The 24,076-nt window shown below is 46.5% G+C and overlaps 1 protein-coding gene across 4 annotated transcripts in view; it reads right to left on the bottom strand.

Moving 5' to 3' along the window:
- Positions 1–24,076, bottom strand: part of LOC135913114 (lysosomal alpha-glucosidase-like) — a 154,308-nt gene that overhangs the window by 19,981 nt on the left and 110,251 nt on the right. For all 4 annotated transcript variants that reach the window (XM_065445789.2, XM_065445790.2, XM_065445791.2 and 1 more), the window contains exons 15-18: positions 15,446–15,562; positions 13,047–13,186; positions 4,203–4,287; positions 2,940–2,996 (exon numbers count right to left, since the gene is read on the bottom strand). In XM_065445789.2, coding sequence (XP_065301861.1) covers positions 2,940–2,996; positions 4,203–4,287; positions 13,047–13,186; positions 15,446–15,562 — 399 coding nt within the window. The remainder of the gene's footprint in view (positions 1–2,939; positions 2,997–4,202; positions 4,288–13,046; positions 13,187–15,445; positions 15,563–24,076) is intronic.

Here is a 24,076-nt window from a genome sequence, read left to right on the forward strand (position 1 = left end):
CGTCAGATAAGGGGAAATTTAAGGGCGCAATAATTAGCCGTTACAAAATAAGGAGAGAAGTGCACTGTTACAGTTCTTGGTTAGTCGGGCCGCACAAAAGGCGTTATATAGAAAGGCTGATGGAAAGAAACAAAGCGCTGAATCTTAGCTTGAGCACTGATTAATTAAAAACTGAAAGACTCTTTGACTACACGTGATCATAACAAGGTACGTTTACCTAGGTCACATCTAGGTACGTTTACCTAGCTCAATCAATCGCAGGGAACCCTGATCATGAGAAGGAAATTCATAGAAGAATAAAAATGTGTCGGATCGCATACGACACACATTGTTAGTTCCTGATTGGAAGCTTACCATTATCATAGAAGAGAAAGCTGTGCAATCAGTGCGTTTTACCAGTGCTGACATATTGGGCAGAGACTTGGAGACTGACAAAGAAGCTTGAGAACAAGTTAAGGATGGCGCAAAAAGCGATGGAATGAAGATTGCTAAGCATAACGTTAACAGACAGAAAGAGAGCGGTTTGTACCAGAGAACAAGCGACTATAGCCGATATTTTAGTTGACATAAAGAGAAAAATATGGAGCTGCGAAGGTCATGTATTGCGCCGGTTGGATAACCGCTGGACCATTAGGGTTGCAGAATGAATACCAAGAGAAGGGAACGGCCGTAGACAAGGTCGAGCGATGAAATTAGGGAATTCGCGGGCGCTAGTTGGTAACGGTTGGCGCAGGACAAGGGTAATTGGAGATCACAGGGAGAGGCCTTCGTCTTGCAGTGACATAAAACATGATGATGATGATGATGATGACGATGATGATTATGATACAAACTCAACATTAGTCAGGTTACCCATTCAAAAAGAGGATGTTCTCGCTTAAGAAGCTTTAGGTCGCGAGTGCTCTTATATATATACATGTAAAAGAAGAATTCGTTTTTCTCGGCAACCACTGCACCAAATTTGACATTTGCTGCATATAAAAGAAAAACTGAAGTTCTAGTGACTGCTGGTCGAGAATTTTTCATTTACGTCGTCAATGTTTTTAATAAAAATTGGCGAAAATTGCAAATTTTCCTAAAACGGAACCATCAAGGTTACAACTCTGTAACTCAGCAATGCAAAATGATATCAGAATTCTTTGAGCTGCATATAATTGTACATCTATAGCGGACACAATTGATTTAATACACATGAATATCAGGAAACTCTGTAATATGGTAATACACATTTTCCAAAACCCTTGTACAGAACGTCATGAATTCAGGTAAGATATAAATTGACGCATCGAATTTGTGCGCTTTGAATGCTTTAATAGATGCCACTTACAGAACCACGATATCTTTTTTTCATGCAGAGCTATTATTTTTGTAAACATCGTGCTTCTATATTTTTCGAACTTCCGAATTTTTGAAAATATTTTGAACAAAATTCAGGCCCTAAATGCAAATTCCGCTTCATACAGTCAATACAATTTAACTTTCTCTCACAAATGCAATAAATTTCATAAAAATTGGTTCAGTGGTTGTCTCAGAAAAGCGTTTCTGCGTTTTATATGTATTTGAATAAAACCGCATTGAAGTTTTGTCCGAGCTAAAGCTTCCTCTAAATGCAAGTGATAGATTATCAATATGGTACCTACTTTTGTGTAATTTCCAAGGAACGATCGCTACCTGTGTTTAAAGATTCATCGCGCGCTATACGTAAAAGTAACTGTTGTATTTGAAGCATGCCTTTAATAATTTTGGTTTAGTGAGACCACGTGTTGCAATATATGCAGTGTGTTTTATATATCTTGAGTTAAGCACTCGACACTTATGTGCGCCCTGCCTTTTTCTTGTCTCTCTCTGTGTGTAGTGACCTTAACCTTTTTTTTCTTGCATTCAGCGCCAGTACCGACGAATTGCATCAACTGCTCGCATCAGTGCAAGCATATTTGTCAGATATAAAGAATAATATGTGCGTGTGTGGTGCGGCGAACAACCAGTGGCTCCAAAAAAAGAGAGAAAGATTGGTGGGATTCGGTGTGACCTCGCAGGAAGGGGCACCTCGGTAATATAACAACACCTCGCCAATAACAACAACGCACAGGTTCATGAAGATGGGGAGAATAGAAGGAAGAAAAGGAGGGCTTTTCGAAGACTGCCGCTGGGCTGCGTGGATGCAGCGAGCCTGTCGGGCTGTGGTCCCGAGCTTCAAAGCTTAAGCGCCGACCCGGCCTCCGTCCTACCTCTAGCCTGTGGTCTTTGCTGGTCCTGCAAACATGGGACTGAAGGCAAGAGCTTCACTCGCCCCTCCTGCAACACCTTGGCTGAGCTGCGGATAATCCTCAGGCGGTAAGCCCCGATTTCTCATCACGCGACCGACGCTCTGCTGCTGCTACGACGCATGTCCCGTATTAGTGACCGGTCACGGACCTTACACTTGTTTTTTTTTAGTAATTGCTTATTTGTCTGAGAAAATTTAGAGCTGCCGGCACATTTGTATTACTCTTGGATTCTTATGTAGTTCGCTTGTATGCGTGAGGGTCTGTTTTATTTTGATGTTCATGTTTCGTTAACAGTACGTTTACTTGCTTCTTTTCTCCCATGGGTTCGCGCCTCTGTAGTGGCCAGAAAAACTCGAACAGTGCAAGTCTAAATGCATTTTGGGGTAAACACCCCATCCACCCCCCCCCCCAACCTAGGCAAACGAAACAATAAGAGTATTTAAGTTGACGCCAAAGATTTTCTTATCTACAAGCAAAACTGCAGCACCGGTTACCAAAGAAAATCAATCTTCATTCCTACTTTAACTTGTTTCTTAGTTTTTATTTTTTCTTAGTTTTGATTTCTTGTTTTCTTTATATCAGTAATATCACATATACCGGCATCCTTCGTTATCGACTTTCACTTAGGAGTAATAGAGTTATGGGTTATTCACTAGGACTCTGTCGTTTTACCGTGTAGAGGTCGCACCACTGGCCTGCTGGAAAATACGCCTCCACTGAGGAATTGTCCTGCGGAGGAAATCAGTCATCTTAGGAAAAAAACAGTAAGGGCACAACACTTGAGATAAACAAACACGACTTGCTTAGAACCTCGCCGTAAGGATATAGGCGATGTCGTCTCTAGCAGCTATCGACTTTGCACAGCGAGATTGAGAAGTTTACAGCCTGTGTTCTTGGCGCTGCTCCAACAAAGACTGGTGTTACACAAGCTCTGTGGACGCTAATGCCTGACATAGCTACAAATGCAGCTGGATACTTGATATTTCCAGCAATTTTAAGAAAACAAAAAACGACACAGAACGGAAGAAACGCTATGCGGAAGGTCAGTACTCCTACACAGTCATGTTTACTTTCTTTAAAAATAAAATGTGCTGGATATACACAATATTATTTCACAAGCTCTTAAGTCAAACTTTATTGGCTTCCATCCTACTTTGTTCTTGTTTTTGTCACCTTCATGGTCAGTGTACACAATGCAGGAGCACGTTCTCAAATTCTAAATAAATCGTAACCACTTCTTCATCAAGGATAACATTTTCAGTGCTAGCACGGCTCTATCTTTCCTCGTAGACTACAACTTAAAACTTTCATCGTAATATGCAACAGTGAAATGATTTTAAAAAGCGGGCATCGAAAGTAGTGTCCTGGAAGTCCTAAACACTGATGCCAGACCGTGAGCTCGAAATGTCGCTACTAAATGGCAGAACGGCGCCCATTCGTATACATAATCCACACCACATTTGCAGAAGTAATAAAAATAGTAACAGAACATGGGATAAATTGTCAACAGACTACCTGCACATCGTCTTACTCTGTATATCGGTGCACGATGCGGGTCCCAATGATGAATAGGAAGCAGGTGTATTACATTCTGGCATGGCGAAGGCCACGGAATAACGAAATCGACCAGGGAAAGTCCGTTATTAGTGTCGCGCGAGATATGGCAGCTTAAGCGCAATCTGACAGCGTTGACCATCTTGTGGCATTAAGCTTGTCATATGCAAAATAAATAAAGAAGTGCTATTATAGTGGAAAGTGTATAGATAACCATTTGCAGAAGCATCCAGCTTGGAACGAACTCTGGCCATACGGAAGCGAATGCTGAGATCCCCAAAGTACGAGCCAGAAGACACCTGACTACACTCTTTGCTGTTATTCCAGCAGACATCAACGAGCACCAGAACTACGTAACGACAGATAAAACTATGGTCATACCTCTTTTACCCTGGGGGAAACGAGGACGGCAGAGCCCCACAGGAACTGGTGGCTGATATTCATCGCGTAAGGGTCTGTGGGAAACCTGTTTGCATGAGGAATACAGCAGCACATTCACTCCGCGGTTCCATGTCAATGGCATCAATTGCATGTTTTAGCTCATGCGACTTATATTCCCACACTGCCAGCATGCACCAGCACTAAAAGGACCTGATGATGAGTAATACATCAAGAAAGATCTAAAGAGTCGGAATTGATAGTGGTGACGGAAGCAGATTCATAACAGAGCATATCCATAACCTGTGCTCGACGGCTTCACAAAAACTGTATTCACTGAAGAAAACGCTGGAACATGCAACGAAGTATGCCAAATTAATTGCTTATAAAACTCTCATACGTCCATATTCAGAGTACGCTTGCCTTGTCTGGAGCCCCACCAAAAAGTTTTAATATACAAACTAGAAAGAATTCAAAGAATGGCTGCTCGTTTTATTGCTTCGAGGTGCCGAAGGACGGACTCGGTAACAATTCTACGTTCGTGTTGGCTTGAGTTGCTGGAAACCCGAAGGAAAAAATCCAGACTTAAGATTTTTTTTCAGATACTTCAAAGGGTTTTGAAGATAAAAAAGGAAATATATGTCCAGTTCCCTGCAAATCGTAGCGGGAGAATAAACCAGAGCAGAGCAGTCAAGCCTTATAACACACGTGTTGATGCTTTTTGTTATTATTTTTTCTCGGATGTAATTGAAATGTCGAATGCCTTACCTGATTTTGTTGTAGATCAGACGGATGTGCACAAATTTGAATGGTTGGTTGATATTTTGTATCGTGAGCACCCAACCTGATGCTATGAAATGTCAAATTTGCTTGTGTTCTACTATTTTCCCTCCCTGCAACAACCCTCCAGCAAGGGTTAACAGTATTAATAAAGAAAGAAAGATTAATTGCACGGGCCTGGTAGTTCTAGGAGAGGAAAACCAACACACTCTTGACGCGATTCGAAGCCTGTGATAAGACTTTCGCTATAAAGGGTTGTAAACTTGTATGATAGGCACTGTGAATCAGGCAGCCAATTCTACATATTTATACATATAAATTGAAGTGGTTCTAAAGGGTTTCTACCTCGCTATATATACAACGCTGCTTATGATTTTAATACTACAAAGCGCAACACACAATTTCATGGTACACGCATTGTTGTGCCATTACCACAAGCCCGGATTCCGAATCTGCAAGATGCAGAATCTATCCTGCGAGCGCCCTAATTCTCCCTTCACAAGTCAAGATGCTGAGCCGTCAGGCAGCGGTGTCCTGCGGGAGAAGCCTCGGCGAGCAGCATGTTTGGACGTGTCAGCGAGTACCAGACAGCCCGGCGCCGCACCTCCTCTTGCATGGAGGTCACCGCGCGCGCGAACTTTGAACCGGGTGGCCAGCGCGGTCGCTGGTTGGACCCCTCGGACGACCGTCGTGTGCTGACTTTGTATTGGGCCGTTTGAGTGACAATGGTTCCTCGGGGATTATAAAAGCAGCGACGCGCGGCCTGAAAAAACAGGATCCGCCGACCCACCGGGAGACAGTGTCGCTCCCGACTGGGGTGAGATGTGTCACGCGTTTTCGCCGGACGTCGCCGTGCGGGAACAGTCGCGTTTGTGTGAGCTCTCGGCCCCAGTGCCGATCCGATCTTGTCCTGTACAATGACCTGTATATAATGTATAAAATCCCTTTCGTTATTCTCATCGACGCCTGGCTCGGAGTCTTCGCTACCAACGCTCTGTCACGAAACGGGTGACGAGCGCTACGGGACCACAAAGTCGTAATAGTGGTGCAGCGGTACAAGTTCGTAACAGTGGATGGCAGCGACGGGATTGACCGGCATCAGCTACCTCGGCGCGGTGAGTGCCTGAAGTTTACCTCAAACACCAGACTTTCTTTGACACAGGTTATAGTAGCTTAGGGAAGGATTTGGTGTTGCATTGTGATAACCTTGTGTGTTTCAAGCCTAGTAAGAGTGTTTTGAAAACCAGGGGATGCTGAGGGGGTAAACAGGGCAGTGTGTGATATACTTGCATATGTCTTACTAGTAGTGTTATAGTAGCGTACGGCAGGTATATTCAAAAAGGGTAAACAGCAGGAGGACAGTGTGAACGATGGAGAAGTACAAGGTGAAGGAACTTCTCGAAATTTGTGAGGAGTTGGGCATTGAGTTGGGCTCAACCAAAAGAAAGAATGCGATCCTTGAGGTCATGAGGACTGGGGACGTAACGGCTGAGGAAGCCGCAGAGGCCTGGGCGGATATAAATGAACGTCGGGAAAGGGAGGAAAGGAAAGAAAAGGAACGTCGCGAGGAGGAAAAGAGGGAGAAGGAACGTTGCGTGGAGGAAAGGAGAGAGATTCGTGAGCACGAGCTTAAAATGAAAGAGTTGGAGACCCGAAATAGCTCGCCAGCGCCTAGTCTCACTTCTAACGGTCCAAGAATACGCGATCAACTTCCACCCTTTGTCGCCGGAGAGGATATGGCCAAATACCTCGTGAAATTTGAGCACGTGTGCGAACGGAATAGCATTGAGCGATCCCTTTGGGCACAGAATCTGTTAGCGTTGCTTCCTGGGGAGGCATCAGACGTAATAACTTGCTTATCGAAAGAGGCGTTTGAGATCTACAGTGATGTGAAGGAAGCGCTACTGCGGAAGTACAAATTGTCGCCCGAAGCTTTCCGGCAGAGGTTCCGGTATGCAAAAAAGGGCAAGGAGTCGAATGTTGACTTCGCGTTTCGTCTAAAAGCCGACCTGTTGGAATGGCTGAAGGGCGAAGAGGTATACGACGACCGCGACAAAATCGTCGAATGCATCGCATTGGAGCAGTTCTACCGTTGCATTGATGAGGATGTCAGGCTCTGGCTGCAAGATAGGCTAAAGGAGGTTAAGCTAAACAAGGCAGCAGAGTTAGCGGAAGAGTATTACACCCGCCGCAGCTTGCACAGCAAGGCAGTGCGCGTAGAAAAAGCTGATAGAAGAGATGGGTTTTCCGGGAAGCCCGACGAACGGAAGCAAATCACGCGTCGCGAGTTTCGGGACGACGAATCCCTTACCAAAGAAACTGTAAGGGAAGGACAGAATGCATCTCAGAATGATGACGATGGTCCGAAACAGCGAAACGAAATGACGCGTTCTTTTGAAAAACGGAAACCGTTAACCTGCTACAATTGCAAAAAGCAAGGGCACATTGCTGCAAGCTGCCCAGAGAGAATTGCTTTTGCAACGATACAGGAAACTCACAAAAACATACGTCTATTGGAGCCCTATGTGCAGAAAATTAAGGTAAACGGCAAGAAGTGCCGAGCACTGCGGGACTCTGCAGCAACTATGGACGTTGTTCACCCGTCTTTCGTCTCCTCGAGTGATTTTACGGGAGAGCGCGTTAGGATACGGCAAGTGGCCGAGAAGGAGAGTGTCTGTTTACCGATCGCAACGGTTATCATTGAAGGAGAGTTTGGGAAACTTAACACCGAAGCCGCTGTGTCAGCCGCCCTCCCGGAGCAATTTTCCTACCTCTTCTCAAATAGCTCGGAGCAGCTGCTGAGGGATCAGGGCAAATCATTCTTTGCCGACGTGGCGTACATGGCCCCCACGCGATCCAAAGCGCGCCCGCTGTCGAGGGAACTTGACTTAGCGTCGGTGAGCGAAAGGCGGTGCGGCACACGGACTGATCCAGGTAACTTTAGTGGCGAGCAGTCACGGGAGAGGCAGAGCTCGGAGGCTGGCCTAGACGAGCGGGTCCTGGAAGTGAATGGGAGTGACGCGTGCAGTGCTAGCCGCGATACAGACGCGACGCCGCAATTAGGCGACGCGGGCTCCACACTCGCTCCGGTTTCCGCCAGCTGGCAGGAGCAGGCTGCAGTTGAAAGGGAGACTCGGATTCGCGAGCAACAGGAAGATTGTTCACTAGCCGATCTGAGGAAATGCGTCAAACGGGGAGTGAAAAAAAAGAGGGTTTCATTTGGCAAGGAATCTGGCTTATTGTACCGCCGCTACACGGATAAGCAGGGTCGCAAATATAAGCAGCTTCGGATTCCGCGAAAATATCGCCGAGAAAAATGAATGACCTTATTTGCTTCCTCAGCAGTATGTTTTCGGTCCAAAGCGATTTCAAGGGGACCATTCTATTTGTCATTATTATTGCTGATTATTAATTGTTTCTATTTTGGTGTGTTGTTAATTTGAAAACTGGTTGTTTGAGCCTTGTGTGCTAGATCGTACACCTGCCTCTTATTGCAGCGGGAGCAAAAAGGGGATAGCGATTTAGTTAGGTTGATTTGGATTATGGCCTTGTCTGGTGTTTGACGGGAGACAGAGGGCACTTGTTCGTGCTGGGTGTTGCCTTTTGCCGGTCGGTTTTGCAAGCTGCAGAACGACCAAGCGGGACCAGTGGCGAGAAGCAAGGTCTTAAGAACGACCCGAGCGGAGCGGGTCAAGGTGCCTTGGCGACGACGCGGTGAGCAGAGCTCCTGTCCTGGCGAGTCGGACCTGGGCACGTGAAGTTACCTGGTGTCCCGACACTGGACGTGAACTTGGACGAGCCTGACGAACGTGCGCGCCTGGCATCCGAGCCACGTGGAGGCAGCTCGTCTTCCCGGCGCCTTATCTGAGGGCGGGGATGCTGTTGTGCCATTACCACAAGCCCGGATTCCGAATCTGCAAGATGCAGAATCTATCCTGCGAGCGCCCTAATTCTCCCTTCACAAGTCAAGATGCTGAGCCGTCAGGCAGCGGTGTCCTGCGGGAGAAGCCTCGGCGAGCAGCATGTTTGGACGTGTCAGCGAGTACCAGACAGCCCGGCGCCGCACCTCCTCTTGCATGGAGGTCACCGCGCGCGCGAACTTTGAACCGGGTGGCCAGCGCGGTCGCTGGTTGGACCCCTCGGACGACCGTCGTGTGCTGACTTTGTATTGGGCCGTTTGAGTGACAATGGTTCCTCGGGGATTATAAAAGCAGCGACGCGCGGCCTGAAAAAACAGGATCCGCCGACCCACCCGGAGACAGTGTCGCTCCCGACTGGGGTGAGATGTGTCACGCGTTTTCGCCGGACGTCGCCGTGCGGGAACAGTCGCGTTTGTGTGAGCTCTCGGCCCCAGTGCCGATCCGATCTTGTCCTGTACAATGACCTGTATATAATGTATAAAATCCCTTTCGTTATTCTCATCGACGCCTGGCTCGGAGTCTTCGCTACCAACGCTTTGTCACGAAACGGGTGACGAGCGCTACGGGACCACAAAGTCGTAATAGTGGTGCAGCGGTGCAAAGTCCGTAACAGCATGGACTCTGGCGCTATGGAAAAGGACTCAGCGTCTTTCGGTCGACAAGCGAAAATCAGCCACTGTGGTACAGTAGTTCACTATTGCTGTACACAAGGTCGTGGTTCAACTTTCTGTCGCAACGGCAGCATTGCGATGTAAGCGCAATGGCAAGGTTTGTGTACCGTACTTAGGTGCATACTGAAGATCGAGATATTGTGGAAATTAAGCCGGAGTCTCCCCCCCCCCCGCCCTTTCTTCCACTACTGCGTTGTCCAGAGGCCTTAACACCTACTACTTAATTTGTTTTTGTTCAAAGCAAACACAAATGCAAACAAGGTTAAGTATACTTATAGGGAATTTTGGCTTCCGTACATGTCCCATTACATTCCAGTGCTGCTTAGCGGTGGAATGTAGCATATATATATATATATATATATATATATATATATATATATATATATATATATATATATATATATATATAAATATATATCGTTGTCCTTCCACCGTTGCTGCCTGTTCTTGTTACAAGCATGAATTCAATGCACTGAGGCACACATCGCGGGTACTAGCTGTCGCAAAGCCATAGCCTGCATTCCGAGCACTCTACGTAGTTGGCTGTGTCTTTTTACCGTAATAATTATTAGCCGTGTTCAGCACTCGTTTGACTTAAATAAATATTCATCGACTTTTTTGAAAGCTTATAACTTTGATATACGTAAGCACTGTGAAACTTTTTGAGTTCATAAATAACGCGTTGATTCGTCACAGGTTGCGTCATTGCTAGAAATGTAGAAATTCTATATTTCGGCGTCCTTACGCAGTGGTCATGATGAAGTGCTTGGCTTTCCCATTAAGCCTGACAATGTTCCCTATTTAGTAAGCAGCTGCGAGCCCACTTCACGCAAAGGAGCAACTGAGTTCAAAGCTGGCGTGCAAGACATCGCAACCACGGCGTACCTCAAAACGGTGGGATCCTGCTAAAGCTAGAGATCTCATGATGCGGTTAGGACTTGTTGGTAACTAGGGCGCTATAACGTAAAGCTATTCCAAACTTGTCTATTCCTATTCTGCAATCAGCGATCCACGATTGGTCAAAACGTTTTCTGGCTATCACCCCCTTCGCCTGCCTGTCAGGCGACGGCACAAAAACCTAGAAAAGGCCCCATTTGATTAGAGATATGCACACTGATTATGCAAAATTAGACCAAACGAAACAAAAATCATTATTCCTGATTCGACGCCTTTTTCGCTATTAGCCCTCTGTTGTTGACTAAACGTTTTCGGGCTGCGCCAACTTCGGTTGTTTGTCACACGACGTCATAAAACCGCGAAATCTCACCGTGTCAAAATTATGTATACGCGTTAAAGACCCATTATTATGGCGAACAAAAGTGCATTTCTTTCTGATTAGCAGGAGACCGCCCCATTCCGGAAAGAATAGAAGATGGCTGCCTGTCGAACGCTATGGCACTGGCAAGTCATAGCTGCCGGGGAACATGGATTTGTTTGCGTGTAATAAAAAAAATCCTATAATTTTCTTTTGCGTAGCACAATAACGTTATCGAGCCTTTTCGGCACATATACGACATCGCTCTGCCAACTCTTCTTTCCTAAGGCTCTATCTTGGTGGCATTCTTAACCATCCGTTGCACGCCGCCACAATTTTCGACCGGCCATCGCAAGCTAAGAAAGGGGAAACGGACCAATCGCAGATGCCGGCACCACGCTCCTCATCTCATTATCAACTTTCACTGTGCGGGCTGGGCTCCATCGAAACTCTCTCTCCTTGAGCGTGCTTCTCGACTCTTGTCAGCCAATTATATCAGAAAAACTACTAAATTGCTAATGCTACTCGCTTTGAAAGCAAAAAAAAATATGGCCTCCTATAAACGAAAAGCGCATTTGATTGGACTTTTGAAACAATCCTACGGGTTACGGCGCAATGTTTGCGTCAGTGGTCACTTCAATGTGATGTCAGGAGATTAGAATAAAAACATATTCGATAAGTTTTACGTTATAGGGCCCCTACTGTGTATTTGCACGGTACACCAATATGACAGTAAACACGAGATTTGTGCTTAAACGCAGTAATTTTATTTGTTTCTGCGCTAAAATAAATATAGGTTCATCAGCTAGATGCGTCAACACACGAAGTACATGGTCAACCACCGTAATTAAGGTTCCGCTTTGTACATTTCAAAGAATTAACCTTTGAGCAGTGAGCAAGTGTTCCCTTTCATATTGGCGCAGACAGTACAAATTGCGTTATTTTTTAGTGTTTCACCTGCTTGTGTTATTGCTTTTCCACTGGGGATATCTAGGCAAAAACCGAGAAGATAAGTAGGTTGAAAGAATAACCGGCTACCTCTGAGTCAAAACGACGGAAGAACACCCGATGGGCACTCGACGTTCCCATTCTTTGAAACTGTTCCGCCATCTTGTGCGTTTTGCCTCGCATTGGATGGCCTGTGAGTACAACATAACCGTTAACGTGCACCCTGGGCTAGGCTATGTCTAAGACCAGCATTTTCAAATGCTTTCCCAAAAGGCCTATTTTGCCATTTTACACCTGTGCCGCCTTCTATAACTGGATGCCAAGTCAAGTGAGAAGCTCGTAAATGAAAAACAACTGAACGGTGGCCGTATCTGTGGCGCCACGACAATGAAAGCAATGAAGCAACGGAACGAAACGTCCCCATATGCACTTAGTGGAGTAGGGTGCTCCTTGAAGACGCTTAGTGCAATACAGCAGCACCGTACATTGTTTTAAATGCGTCCAAACAAACTCCGATTTGCGCCACGCAATAAAGTGTTTTCCCTAGATCGAGCCAACAAATTAGTCAGCTGCGTAAGATTATTGAACCACTGGACACTACTATGGAAAACTGAACTCCACACGCTCGCTCAAATACGGGTGTGTCAAATCATTCGAATGGTTACCACTAGTCATCAGTCTTTCACCCCGTAGAATGCAAGAACCGTTGTCATTCATTGCAACATTATAACAAATGATCAAGTTGTTGATAACATCGAGTAATGAATTCTGGAATCGAACGGCAAGTTCTACTTGCAATGTATTCAAAATTTCGAGAATTAGTGCATCCCTAGTCATATTTCTTGATCCTTCCCAAAGTTCCCTTATCTTTTTTTTATTTTTGTCATCATTCTTTCCACTTTTCTCCTTCTCAGTACAATATAGCCAACCAAAGATATGTGATGGTTAACCTTTACTTGACCTGGTAATTCTCATTCAATGCGTCCTTCACTCTATACATATTCCGCTAACTCGACTAGGTATTCATTCGACATGGCGTTTAATGAGAGCCACACAAATGAATAGAAAAAGAATGTGACAGTCGGAGAATTTGTCTTGTTTGTATCTCCCTCATCCCATTGCCCGCGTTCTGTGCAATGTTGAACCCATATCGTGGCATCCAGTTTAATGCCTCCCCCCCCCCCCCCAAATGAAAAGAACAGGCTACTATGTGGGACTCTGATTTTGGACAGCACTCACAACAGCTTTCTTCTCACTTTTCTTCAGTACTCACTCGTAAAATGGTGCTCGCACGACGGCACTGCCAGTCAAGTGTGCCTCGTAGAAGACGGTGTACATGTACGCCAACAAAAGCCTTCGGGCAGCGAGAGAGGCCGCTGACGCGTTCATGAGCCTTGTTGTCACGTCCTCTGCCTGGAGAAAAAGAAAGCCGGACTAACCTGATGAAAATTCATCATGCTTCACAAGGTTGAGCATAGCATCTGCTGAAATGGCCAACCGTAGAACCCCGAGATGTCGCACTCGAGTGCCTACTATGGAATGCTTTCACGAGCGAAAACGCATGGATATGTGAAATAAGCAGCGCATAAGTGGACCTTGCATGGAGCGCACTTGCACGACGCTGCCTCCAATCATCTAGAAGAGTAGAAGGAACACGCATGTGAATCGTTAATAGACCAATATCGGACAACCCTGTAGCTTCCGCGCGCCCTGCCATCCAATAATTGAATTTTACTGCGATAGCAATTATAGACATTCCAGGCGCATTTCCGTCGTCGCCGTGACTGTGAAGTTCCGTATAGAGTTGCAGGACGATAAATGTGTCGCGACGCGCCATGTGCTGTTAAGTGCGAGTAAAAGCGTGCGACGATAAGCCGGCGATCGCGGCTCCACCTCGCGCATGCAAGCGAGGAATGCGGGGAGGAAGCGCGCCCTATTCAGTCACGCGCAAGGATCCGGGGGGAAGGTGAGGAGGTGGGGGACGCGTTCTACAATGGGCGTGCCGAGCCGCTGCATCTTGAAATTGATCTGCGACGGGGAAAGAGTCCGCCACGTGCGCCGTTTTCGCGGCTTACATCGAGTTTATGCGATAAGCAGCACGGAGGTCAACACTTTCGCTGCTGCTTCCGCGCTACATTACTCGAGCGTTTTGACAGAGAGCTTCCTCGGTCATCGAGCGAGATCTGTTCATGTTTGCTTGTGTGGGCGGCACCCCATGCTTGTTAATTTACGTAGTATGCCTATGTTTACAAATTTCTAAGGCCCATAAATCTACCATATCTACTTTGCGTAGCTAGCTGTCCACTTCTTTGCTATCGCAATCAATGCTTTGCCTTTCAGGAGAAACTGCGACGTTTTTATTAAACTTGTCGAAACTAATCGCCATCTTCTCCAGTGTTCTCAGCGATGGTTAGGAAAGAAAGAGGTCAGGATGAGGACATGGTGCGGGGAAAGAAATTTAGGACAATAGAGATGCTTCAAGATAGGGTCGACCGCTTCACGTTCCCTGATTACCAGAAGCGGATGCATTTTTACTGTAGGGTTCTAGGTTTGCGTTACTGTCTAACGCTTCCAACACTGCTATGGATACGAAAGAAAATAGGAGGAACAATGCTCGAAAAATAAATCGAGAAATATAATATGTATGCTTGCTACACGCATAAAACTCTAGGCTTAAGGTGAAAGCTTGTTCTCGTTCTAGTCGGTTCATACTTAAAGCAATGGCAGTAGCGTTAACATGAAGAAAGCAAGAAAAGTACACGGCCGCGCGTTCTAGCACAGCGGTAGTAGTTGAATGGACAAATGCTGCTCGTCAATCTAGTGCTCGAGAGCATCGTGTCAATGCTACGTTTAATTCGTCAAGTAATAATTACCAAGGTGTGACATCTTACATAAATAATTTGTCTTTTGGATCTTTGCAGTGAAGCTAATGCTAGTTTTCCTGTCGGAAGCAATGTAAACGGTTGCCGTCATCAGCCAAAGCAATCCGAAATCCGCTGAGGAATGAAATAAACTAGGAGTGAGCGTTACGTGAAGTCAAAAGCGAACTCTTCGTAAAGCAATTCCATTCGCTATTTCCCTCGCTGCACTGGTCCAACACGGACCTCCGATACTCGGCATACTGGAAGGGAGTGTGTGGCTGCCTGAAGCTTTAATAAATGCGGGGCACATCTTCGGATGCTCTGCAGAGCGGGAGCACAAAGACCTACCGCGTTCTATGAAGTGACCATGACGTGTTGGTCCGATACTTTTGACGTTATGGTGCTGCACCTCCTTTTTCTTTTCTTTTTGCATGCCAAGATCACCCTGCTTGAGGCTTACCACCTCTCGAAAACAGCGGTGATTTATCGTTCAGTATTCGTCATCCACACCATGACCGCGCTATATGACCTTGGTTGTCCCTTGTCTACAACTCCCTACTGTAAGGAGGCTTAGACACGAGAAACTCAAAGATAGGAGACGCAATAAAGCGGGCGAACAAGACAGCGCTGTCGTGGTTTGGCTTCTGTTTTTATACGGGGCATATGCCGCTATTTGCTAAGTGTTTCAATAGCCCCATGAAAATTGTTAAACATTTCGATAATCACACACTCGCTTTCGGAAAGTGACGACAATTTGAGGAACGCGCTTTCTTATTTTGGCGGGGGCAAATTATAAATAGAGGAAGCTTACCTCGGTGTCCTCTGCAGGTCTCATTCTTGTAATAGACAGTGGAAGCAGCGCTGACGCTTGAAGCCACGCTAAACAGGCATCTTCTCGTTCTCTAGACAAGCCACAGTAGCCGCCAACCTGTGTACGGAAAAAGAAACGTGAACAAAGAGATGCACATCGGCGCGCCCAACAGCGTAAAACCCATTAACCACGGAGTACAGGTCTTAACAAAGCTAGAAAGAAAACTACAGAACCGGCGTAACCAGTGTGTGCAGTGCCAGTGAACATTGTAGCAATATATTGCAGCAATGTTTTCCGTGCGAGAAGCACATATATAGGAATAATAACGTACACAATCAATTATTATGCGCTAAAGGACTGACAGCGCCAGTTTCAACAGCATTTGTGTTGCCATCGGATTGTCTCTTGCGAATTGTATTTCCTGTGGTAATAGCTGTTGGACACCTTTGGATTCCTGCGATTCGGCTTCTCGTCGTACACTTGAAATAATGGTCGACTGATCTCACTTCACATGAATATCTTAAAAATGAATCGCAGATGTCACCAAAGTACTAGAAATGGTGCACAATCATAGGACTAGGAAGCATGACGTCACTCAACTAGTCTCGGCAAGCCAACTTCGTCTGACTCCATCCGTCACTCCGAGGTGTCCATGCTCAAGGTGGCTCTCAAGAACGAATAGGCCCACAGGGTTGCCGGAGCACTCGAGAGATTGCTTGTTTCGCGGTAATTTTTACCGGGTGACAGCCGCCCGCTTAGGTTCTATCACGTGGTCCTCCTGCACTGTTTCGTCCTGGCGTTCGCAACAGATACTTGTTTCTGCTATAGATTTGAGTCATGATGCTTGGACAGCAATGTAGTAGTTACAACTGCGCACTGCATTCGAGATCGGTGCTCGGTTTCTTGGTTCATTAGGCTCAACAAACGCGGATGCATTAGCTGTTCATGGCCTCCACGATCCTACGAGGCCCTCGACACGCAATGTGCTCTGCCAGATCTCAGAGGCCATGAGTTACGAACGCTTGCATGTACGATAAATGACGCCGAAAAAGGAAACGTTAACAAAGAGATGCACATCGACGCGCCCAAATGTAGGCGACTAGAAGCTACCGCTTGCCTATCATGTGACGAGGTCCTGTTTGTTTACATGCTTCATGGCTCAGGTTCAAGGCTGTCACGTGACGTCCCTTCCTTGTTTTTTTTTTTCTCCCTCCATGCCTCTAGGATGTTAAATTTTGAATAGCACAGGGAGATTTCGGTAGCGTCATTGTAGTTGTTTTTGCCTTTATCACATGCGAAAATGCCTTGTAACTACAGCCGCACGCAGTATGCCTGGGAAACAGCGAGCACGCAAGTGGGTCAGGGTCAAACCGAATGTGACTCACTTCCGTCAAGCTGTAATGGTGGCACTTAATCCATTCTGGGTATCGACATTAATTTTTGCACGTTGTTTATAATTCATGCATCCATTCACATTCCGCGATACCGTGCACTAAGCCTTCCATATAGACCTCGTGCGCTGGTACTTTGAGGAAAACGTACAGCGCCACTGCGACGAGTCGTGGACTTTCAGTCGCACCAGTCATGCACGTCAAGGGAAAGCGCCGCGAAAACATGAGGCGTGTTAGGAACGACCCTACATTGTAGGTAGGCATCGAAGAAAAAATACCATAGCTCCTTGTTATGTGTGCGTATATATGGGCGATAGCTCAAGAGCATCAAAACGCTTCGCGCATTCATTCACCGCCACCAAGCTAAGAGCATGAGCTACGCACGTCGCACTCAAGGCTTTTCATTTGAACAATACGGCAGCAGCAATATGCAGCAATATGCGAAGGGCCAACCATAAGGACAACTTTTGTTGTACTTGTTGTTGTGCTTCGTACAGTAAATGGGTGTCCAGGCGTAGAGTTCATTGCCACGCTGTAGACTTCGTTCGTCAAAAGAATTTTCAATGCTCTCAATTTTTCGAAATCCGCAAAAAGTATACAGGCTGGTTGATCCGCGCTACGATATGACACGGATGTTGGTAGGGGCACAGGGATACCGCAGTTAGGCCGTGAACAGTGGTGCGAGTTGCGAATGAAAAATATGCGGTGCTTTTTAAAGGAGGCGCCGCTCGCTGCCTAGTGGCACAGAACAGTACTTTACAAAGCAGCGGCGCCATCCTACCAGTGCAAGAGGCCAATGGCTCTCTATCACTGCAAATGTTTACTTCTTATTCTGCTCGTTATTTAGGCGAAGCCTGCATTGGCTCACAAATGGCGTTGTCGTGGTCAAGAAAAAAAATCTCAATGCCCTTCCACCCTGTGAAGAAGAATGACTAGCGAAGCTGTGTATGCGGGCCCCATAATGGCGAACTGCAACCTCCACCCCGGGTCGGGCCGGTATTGAACTATCTTCAGAATCGGCAGATGTATGCGGAGTGCATAACGCCTGCTTCACCTCTGCCGCCGGCCGGTCCGGCATCGCACTATCTTTGGGATCGGCCCACGGGTGGGGAGTCCTTAACACCTCCTTCACCTCCGCCTCGGGTCGACCCGGTATTGCACTGTCTTTGGGATCGGTCTACGGGTGGGGAGTGCTGAACACCTCCTTCACCTCCGCTGCGGTTCGGCCCGGCATTGCACTATCTTCGGGATCGGCCCACATATAGGGAGGGAGAAACGCCTGCTTCCCCTCCGCCTCGGGTCGACCCGGCGTTTCGCTATCTTCGGGATCGGCCCATGGGTGGGAGTGCTTAACGCCTGCTTCACCTCCGCCGCGGGTCGGTTCGGCATTGTGCCATCTTCGGGAAGGGGCCACGTATGGGGAGTGCTTTACACCTGCTTCACCTCTGCCGCTGGCTTGTCTGGCATCACGTTATCTTCGCGATTGGCCTACGGATGGGGAGTGCTTAACACCTGCTTCACCTCCGCTGCGGGTTGGCCCGGTATTGCACTCTCTCCGGGATCGGCCCACATATGGGGAATTTTTCGCTTACCACGATAAAAAAATTTCCTTGGACAATAGAGGTATACAGCTTCGCTGTGAAAGACTTGCTGCGAGAGCAGAGCAGCTGCGGGAAAGGGCAGTTCGATGGGTTGACAGCTGTGCCGACACCGTAGTGTGAGCCATTAGCAAGGATTCCAGCTGCATAGGCGCACGCCCACGCCATGCGCGCAAACAATTAGGGCCGTTTCGCATCCGCCTGGGAGCGAAAGGGTGGGGAATGATTTCGCGCGCGCTGCGTCAGCTTCCCTTTCCTTCAGTTCAGTCTCAGAAAACAGATGCAACGACCATACGTTGTGTGTTTCCCCGAGGAATAGGCAGCCTTTGACGAACGGTGGCGAGAACTCGCCCGTGAAAGGGCTCGCCGTAGGTGCGCCGGTCCAGCCGTTAGAGCTGCCCGAGCCTCGGCGAACTGACAGCAGAGAAAAGAAGATCCCGAGCTGAGGGAACGGGAAGCCGAAGAAATCCTGCTTCGTTATTTGTGGGTTACTTAGCCATGACGAATGTCAGGTGCATGTAGGAGAAGCTTCCTTACCCCAATTTTAATTTTATTATTATTATTATTATTATTATTATTATTATTATTATTATTATTATTATTATTATTATTATTATTATTATTATTGCGACAGCACTTATAAGGACACTCGAGATGCAAGAATGGCATCAGCGCCGCAGTAGGCACCGCCGTTGTCGAGCCGCCACGCTCGAACGTGCGGAGGACTAGAAGGTCTCCAGATACGCAAAATACCCTTCGATGCAGCAATGACGAAGTGAAACAGGGTTGGTAATATCAATGAACAATTAATTGATTAATCAAATAAAAGTATCCTGCAAAACGAATAATCGTCATCGGTGTCCACCTTTCGTTTATTCGACTGAATCGATAAGACATGTTCAATTAATGGTTTTTTTGACAGGAGGGCGCGAAAATTTTGAAATCGCACTAGAATTTCGGAGAACGAGCAATGACTTTGCGGCTGCGGTACAGAGCGACTGTCGACTGTTTTTGCCACGGCCGAGTGATGTAGAGCCAACTGCTTCATCTTCGCCGCCCGAAGCGAGAAGCTTGAAATGCCCTCGCAATTCATGGCATGCTATAGAAGCTCATTCGTTGATTGTCGTGGCACTTTCAGTCCGCTAAAGACGTGGCATAGTATTCGCGCCAGTTTGGAGTATGTATTTGGCATAGCGGGTGAATTCATGTCGATTCCAGCAAATCTATAACGTCTATCTATTCTCGCATGCTGGTTGTGTGGACATTCAAAGAATGTCTCTGTTTCACCCAAACATACCAGCCAATTGACATTCCGTGGCTCTGTAGAAAAGAGCATGCGGATTTAGAATCTAAACCAGCAATTTTTTTCCCTGTGTATATTGCAATTTCTGGCCACTATACTACCAACTCTATTTTGTCTTTCACAAATTAGATATTATTCTTTATCAAACTTTATGCACTTTTATTTCTAATCTGGTTTCACCTCTCGAATATTAAAACAGGTTCTTGTAAAAGTACGTAACTGCGTTTCAGTCTTTTTAAATTCCGAATAATTAATTAATGTAACACAAACCCTGCATCAAAAGCTATTTATTTATTTATTTCACAATAACCCTAAAGGCCCTCTAGGGAGGGTATTACATAGGCTAAATGTTACATAGGTGAGGTGAACAGTGCGTAAATGTAATTACAATGGAAAAACAAAACTGGGAAAAAATTAATTACAGTGCTTCAATGTACAAACACAAAAAATAATGATAGTTATCAGTACAGCAACTCTAAATGATTTGTACAAAATGGGACACTGTCGTGGAAGCTTTGGTTAACGGCGCATTAAAAAAAGAGAAAAAAAATGTTTACAAATCAGAGAGTCAGACGTGATATACTATGTATTCATGGTACTGCGTAGAGCGTCTGTAAATTTTGAGGCATTTGTTTCGGTGAAAATGTGTGATGGAAGATTATTCCATTCTTTCGCGGTGCGAGGTATAAATGACTGACCAAATGCGAGGGAATGACACATTATGCTTTTTACTTTGCAAGAATGATCCCGACGCGGAAATATGGCTGAGGGTTCACACATGAACTCGTTATGAAGAGATGCGTGATAGTAAAGTTTATGGAATAGTGTTAAACGAGATATATTACGGCGAAGTGACAAGGCTTCAAGCTCGGTGCGATGTTTTAACGCTGTTACACTGGTTTCTCGTGAATAATCTGAAAAGATGAAGCGTACAGCACGGTTCTGCAGGGTTAATCGAGAACAGTCTTAAACAATAAATGATTAATTATTAATCGAACAAAAATTAATCGAGCATCTCTAAAGTGAAGTCAAAGCTATGCTCAATGGCCAAGGCGGCGGGATAAGGGCCGGGTTCTACCTTGCGCTGCTGGCATGCGTGTCGTACGCACGCACCTTGTAAGCACAATACCGCTCCTACTGAGCGGCTATGTGTGTGCAATGGTCTGAGCAGTAAACATGCAAATAACGCTCATTAACACTTCACTGGCAGCCGATAAGTGCCCGTGCATGGTTTCCCCGTCCATGTTACCTCGTGCACCGTTGAGGTGCGACGCCATCACGCCAGCGCAGCGGGGCGCCTGGTAGCTGCCCTTTGGGCGCTGCGCACTGCAGCATGCGGCAGCCCCGTATGGTCGCCGGGCGCTGGCCAGATGGTGTTGTGACTGTTCAAGCTTCCTACAAGATATGCCAACGCGGGCAGCTTGGGCTACGACTAAACTGCGATGCTATTCAGAACTGTAACAGATGGGCACCCTTTTAGTGCCTTGCGGGAGATCTATACTCTCTTGATCCTGATAAACCGAAGCGTTGCCACATCCACGGCGCCATTCGAACGGATATGGCTGCGACAGGACTGGAGCCTCTGGTGTGTGCCCAGACGCCATATGCGCGCAGAGTGGCCATACTACAACATTCGCAGTCGTGCTATAAGAAAGTCACAGTTAAGCCCGAAAGGCGAAGCATGGATTGCGACAGCAAATTAGTAGAAAGCTATAGAAAGTAAGCATATTAGTTCTATCGGCCGTGTGAACTTGCAAACATTCGCTTACTAGCTAAGTTAACATGCACTGGGTCATTCGCCCACAGGTAAACATGAACACATCTCGCTCGATAATGGCGGAAATTCGCTGTCAAAACGCTGGAACGAGTAAGCGCGGCAGCAGCAGCAAGCGAATTTACCTTCGTGCTGTCTCTCGCTGCAACGCGAACGTAGAAAGCACAGAGCGTGGGACGCAACCGGCCCTCCGTGTACTTTGTTCACATCGCAGATTGCCTTGAAGATGAGGCCTATGCGGGCGCGTACTTCTTCCCCGTCGCAGACCGCTTGCAAGATAGGGCACCCGCGCGGCCGCGTCGTAAGCAGCAGCCGCCGGAGTAGAGCGTCCCCCACCCCAATCCCTCGACTCACCCCCGTGCTTCGCGCGTGACGGAAGACGGCGCGCTTTCGCTCCGCCTTCCGCCCTCGAGCGCCCGAGATTCAGCGGTGATCGTAGGCTGACACTCGCAAGCTTTCACTCGCACATGCAACGTACGGCGCGCGGCGACGACGTTATCGTGTTTAGACATTATACGGAACATCATGACGACGACGACGACGATAAAAATGCGCTTGGAGTGCCCGTATAATTGTATCACAATAATATGTGCATGTCGTGTAGCCCTTACCTCGGGATAAGCGCTGGCTAAAGGACATCGGTAAGGCACAACGTTTTCTACATGATACGGTTCCTGTGTTCGCTAAGTTGTTCGCTATGGACAGCTCATAGCTGTGCTTCAATTGGGGGCTGCTTAGGGCAGCCTCCCTATCGATCGACGTGACGCCGCCGTCGTCGCGTAACGCGGGGCACCGCCAGAGCATGTGTTCTAAGTTAGCAACGTCTGAGCGTATCTCGCAAATATTGGTCTATGGTATTTCTAGATAGATTCTGTGTAACAGTGCGGCGTTAGGGTATACGCCGACCTGGAGTGACCTGAGTGTTAAAGCCTGTGGTCTGCCTAGTTTCCTATGGGATGGAGGATATCGCCTCCGTCCCATGCAAAAATGTTTGATAAGCTCGTTATATGAGGAGGGGGCGTCCCTATTGTCCATAACATCAGTTCCGCGCCACCCGGTAGGTCCGCGGTCGACTACTCCTCGCGCAGCTCTATGGCTGGACTCGTTCAGGTTTGGGCGGGGCACCCTCAATTTCGCGTCTGATCATCATCAAGAGTTGGTAACAATCCAGTCGAAACTCTGTTAGGTCATGCGTGTCCCTCAAATGAAAATCATTTTAATCAAGTAAATTTTAAAAGAAAATATTGGTTCAGTATTGCAGTCCAACATTCTCGTGTACCATTAACACAGTGGTCGAATTAGAAAAAACATATAAAATATCACGTAATCTTAATGGAGTGCCATATTATATCTAATGGTATTCTGATTCAAAATCGTCTCTTTTTAGCCTCCTTTGTAGAATGTTTCAAAACAGCATCATGATTTTACAACTCATAAAGCACCTCTAAACTTCCTATTTCATTCATGTATGATACCCTCCCTCGCTTAGTTCCCGAACAAGACCTAGAAAACCAACTACGCGTCTTATAACGGATGAATATGGGGAGAAAATAGGTGATCAGTAAATATTTCCCAAACCCACACTATCTATACCTATAAACTCCAAATTTTCAGTACATTTCGCCCGTAAAATGTCCCAACGCTCTCCAAGTATGACATTACTGTCAACTTTGATTCTTTCAAGGAAGCAGGGAAGCATTGCAAGTGTTTCAAATAATGCCTCAGAACAGACAGAAAGCGCTGGTGTTGCAATTTTCAATTAGCCCCTGACTGACCCACACAATACGAAGTTCCCCATAAAATTGGCCATATTATTACTCCCATATGATCTAAATATAGGCTCTTTAAAAAAGTTAGTTCACACGGGACATCCTGATAACAGGCACACTTCTTTTTCAAGCGCTTCTATTTGCATTAGCAACTTCCTACGAAACTGTGTGATGTTTCGCCAGTCTTTGGCAGAACTGTGTTTCCTAATGTGCTTTTTTACACAATTTTCTCCCACTTACAGCGCGCGAGACACTGAAAATACCTCCATAACGCTTATAAGGAGTTGAATATTGCATTATATACATTAATAGCGACATGTGTGATACTTATTTTCGTCAGGCAAGTTAAGCTTACCTATTAAAACGATAGCGTTAAGGGCCCCGCGTCGCAGAAATAACGGTGTTGGTACCGGCATCGGCCGAATTGTACCCTAGCGCAAATTTCCGTGTATATTTATCTAAATGTACATGCCATGTCGAGCTATCTGACATGCAGTATATGCGAATTATCTTGCCACACCATACTCTCCCCGAAATTGCTCCTACCTTGTCTTACATTCTTGACAAAGTTATTCCTCACTATTTTGAGAACGACCGCCCACAAACAAATGTCCTCAAAGCAAACACTGACAGCGCATGCTTTTGATCTTAAATCATTTTTATCATCAATCAAGTCTATGGGTGCGCGGGTATATAAATATGAAGTATGCCTGCTGAAATAAAATAGTTGCGAGTGCAGCGAGCGTGGTCCATTCCGGTGTGTATTCTCCTTGTCCTTGTCAGTGCACTGCTTCAC

Source organism: Dermacentor albipictus, chromosome 2 (assembly GCF_038994185.2).
Source record: "Dermacentor albipictus isolate Rhodes 1998 colony chromosome 2, USDA_Dalb.pri_finalv2, whole genome shotgun sequence".
Classification (NCBI taxonomy): Eukaryota; Metazoa; Arthropoda; class Arachnida; order Ixodida; family Ixodidae; genus Dermacentor; species Dermacentor albipictus.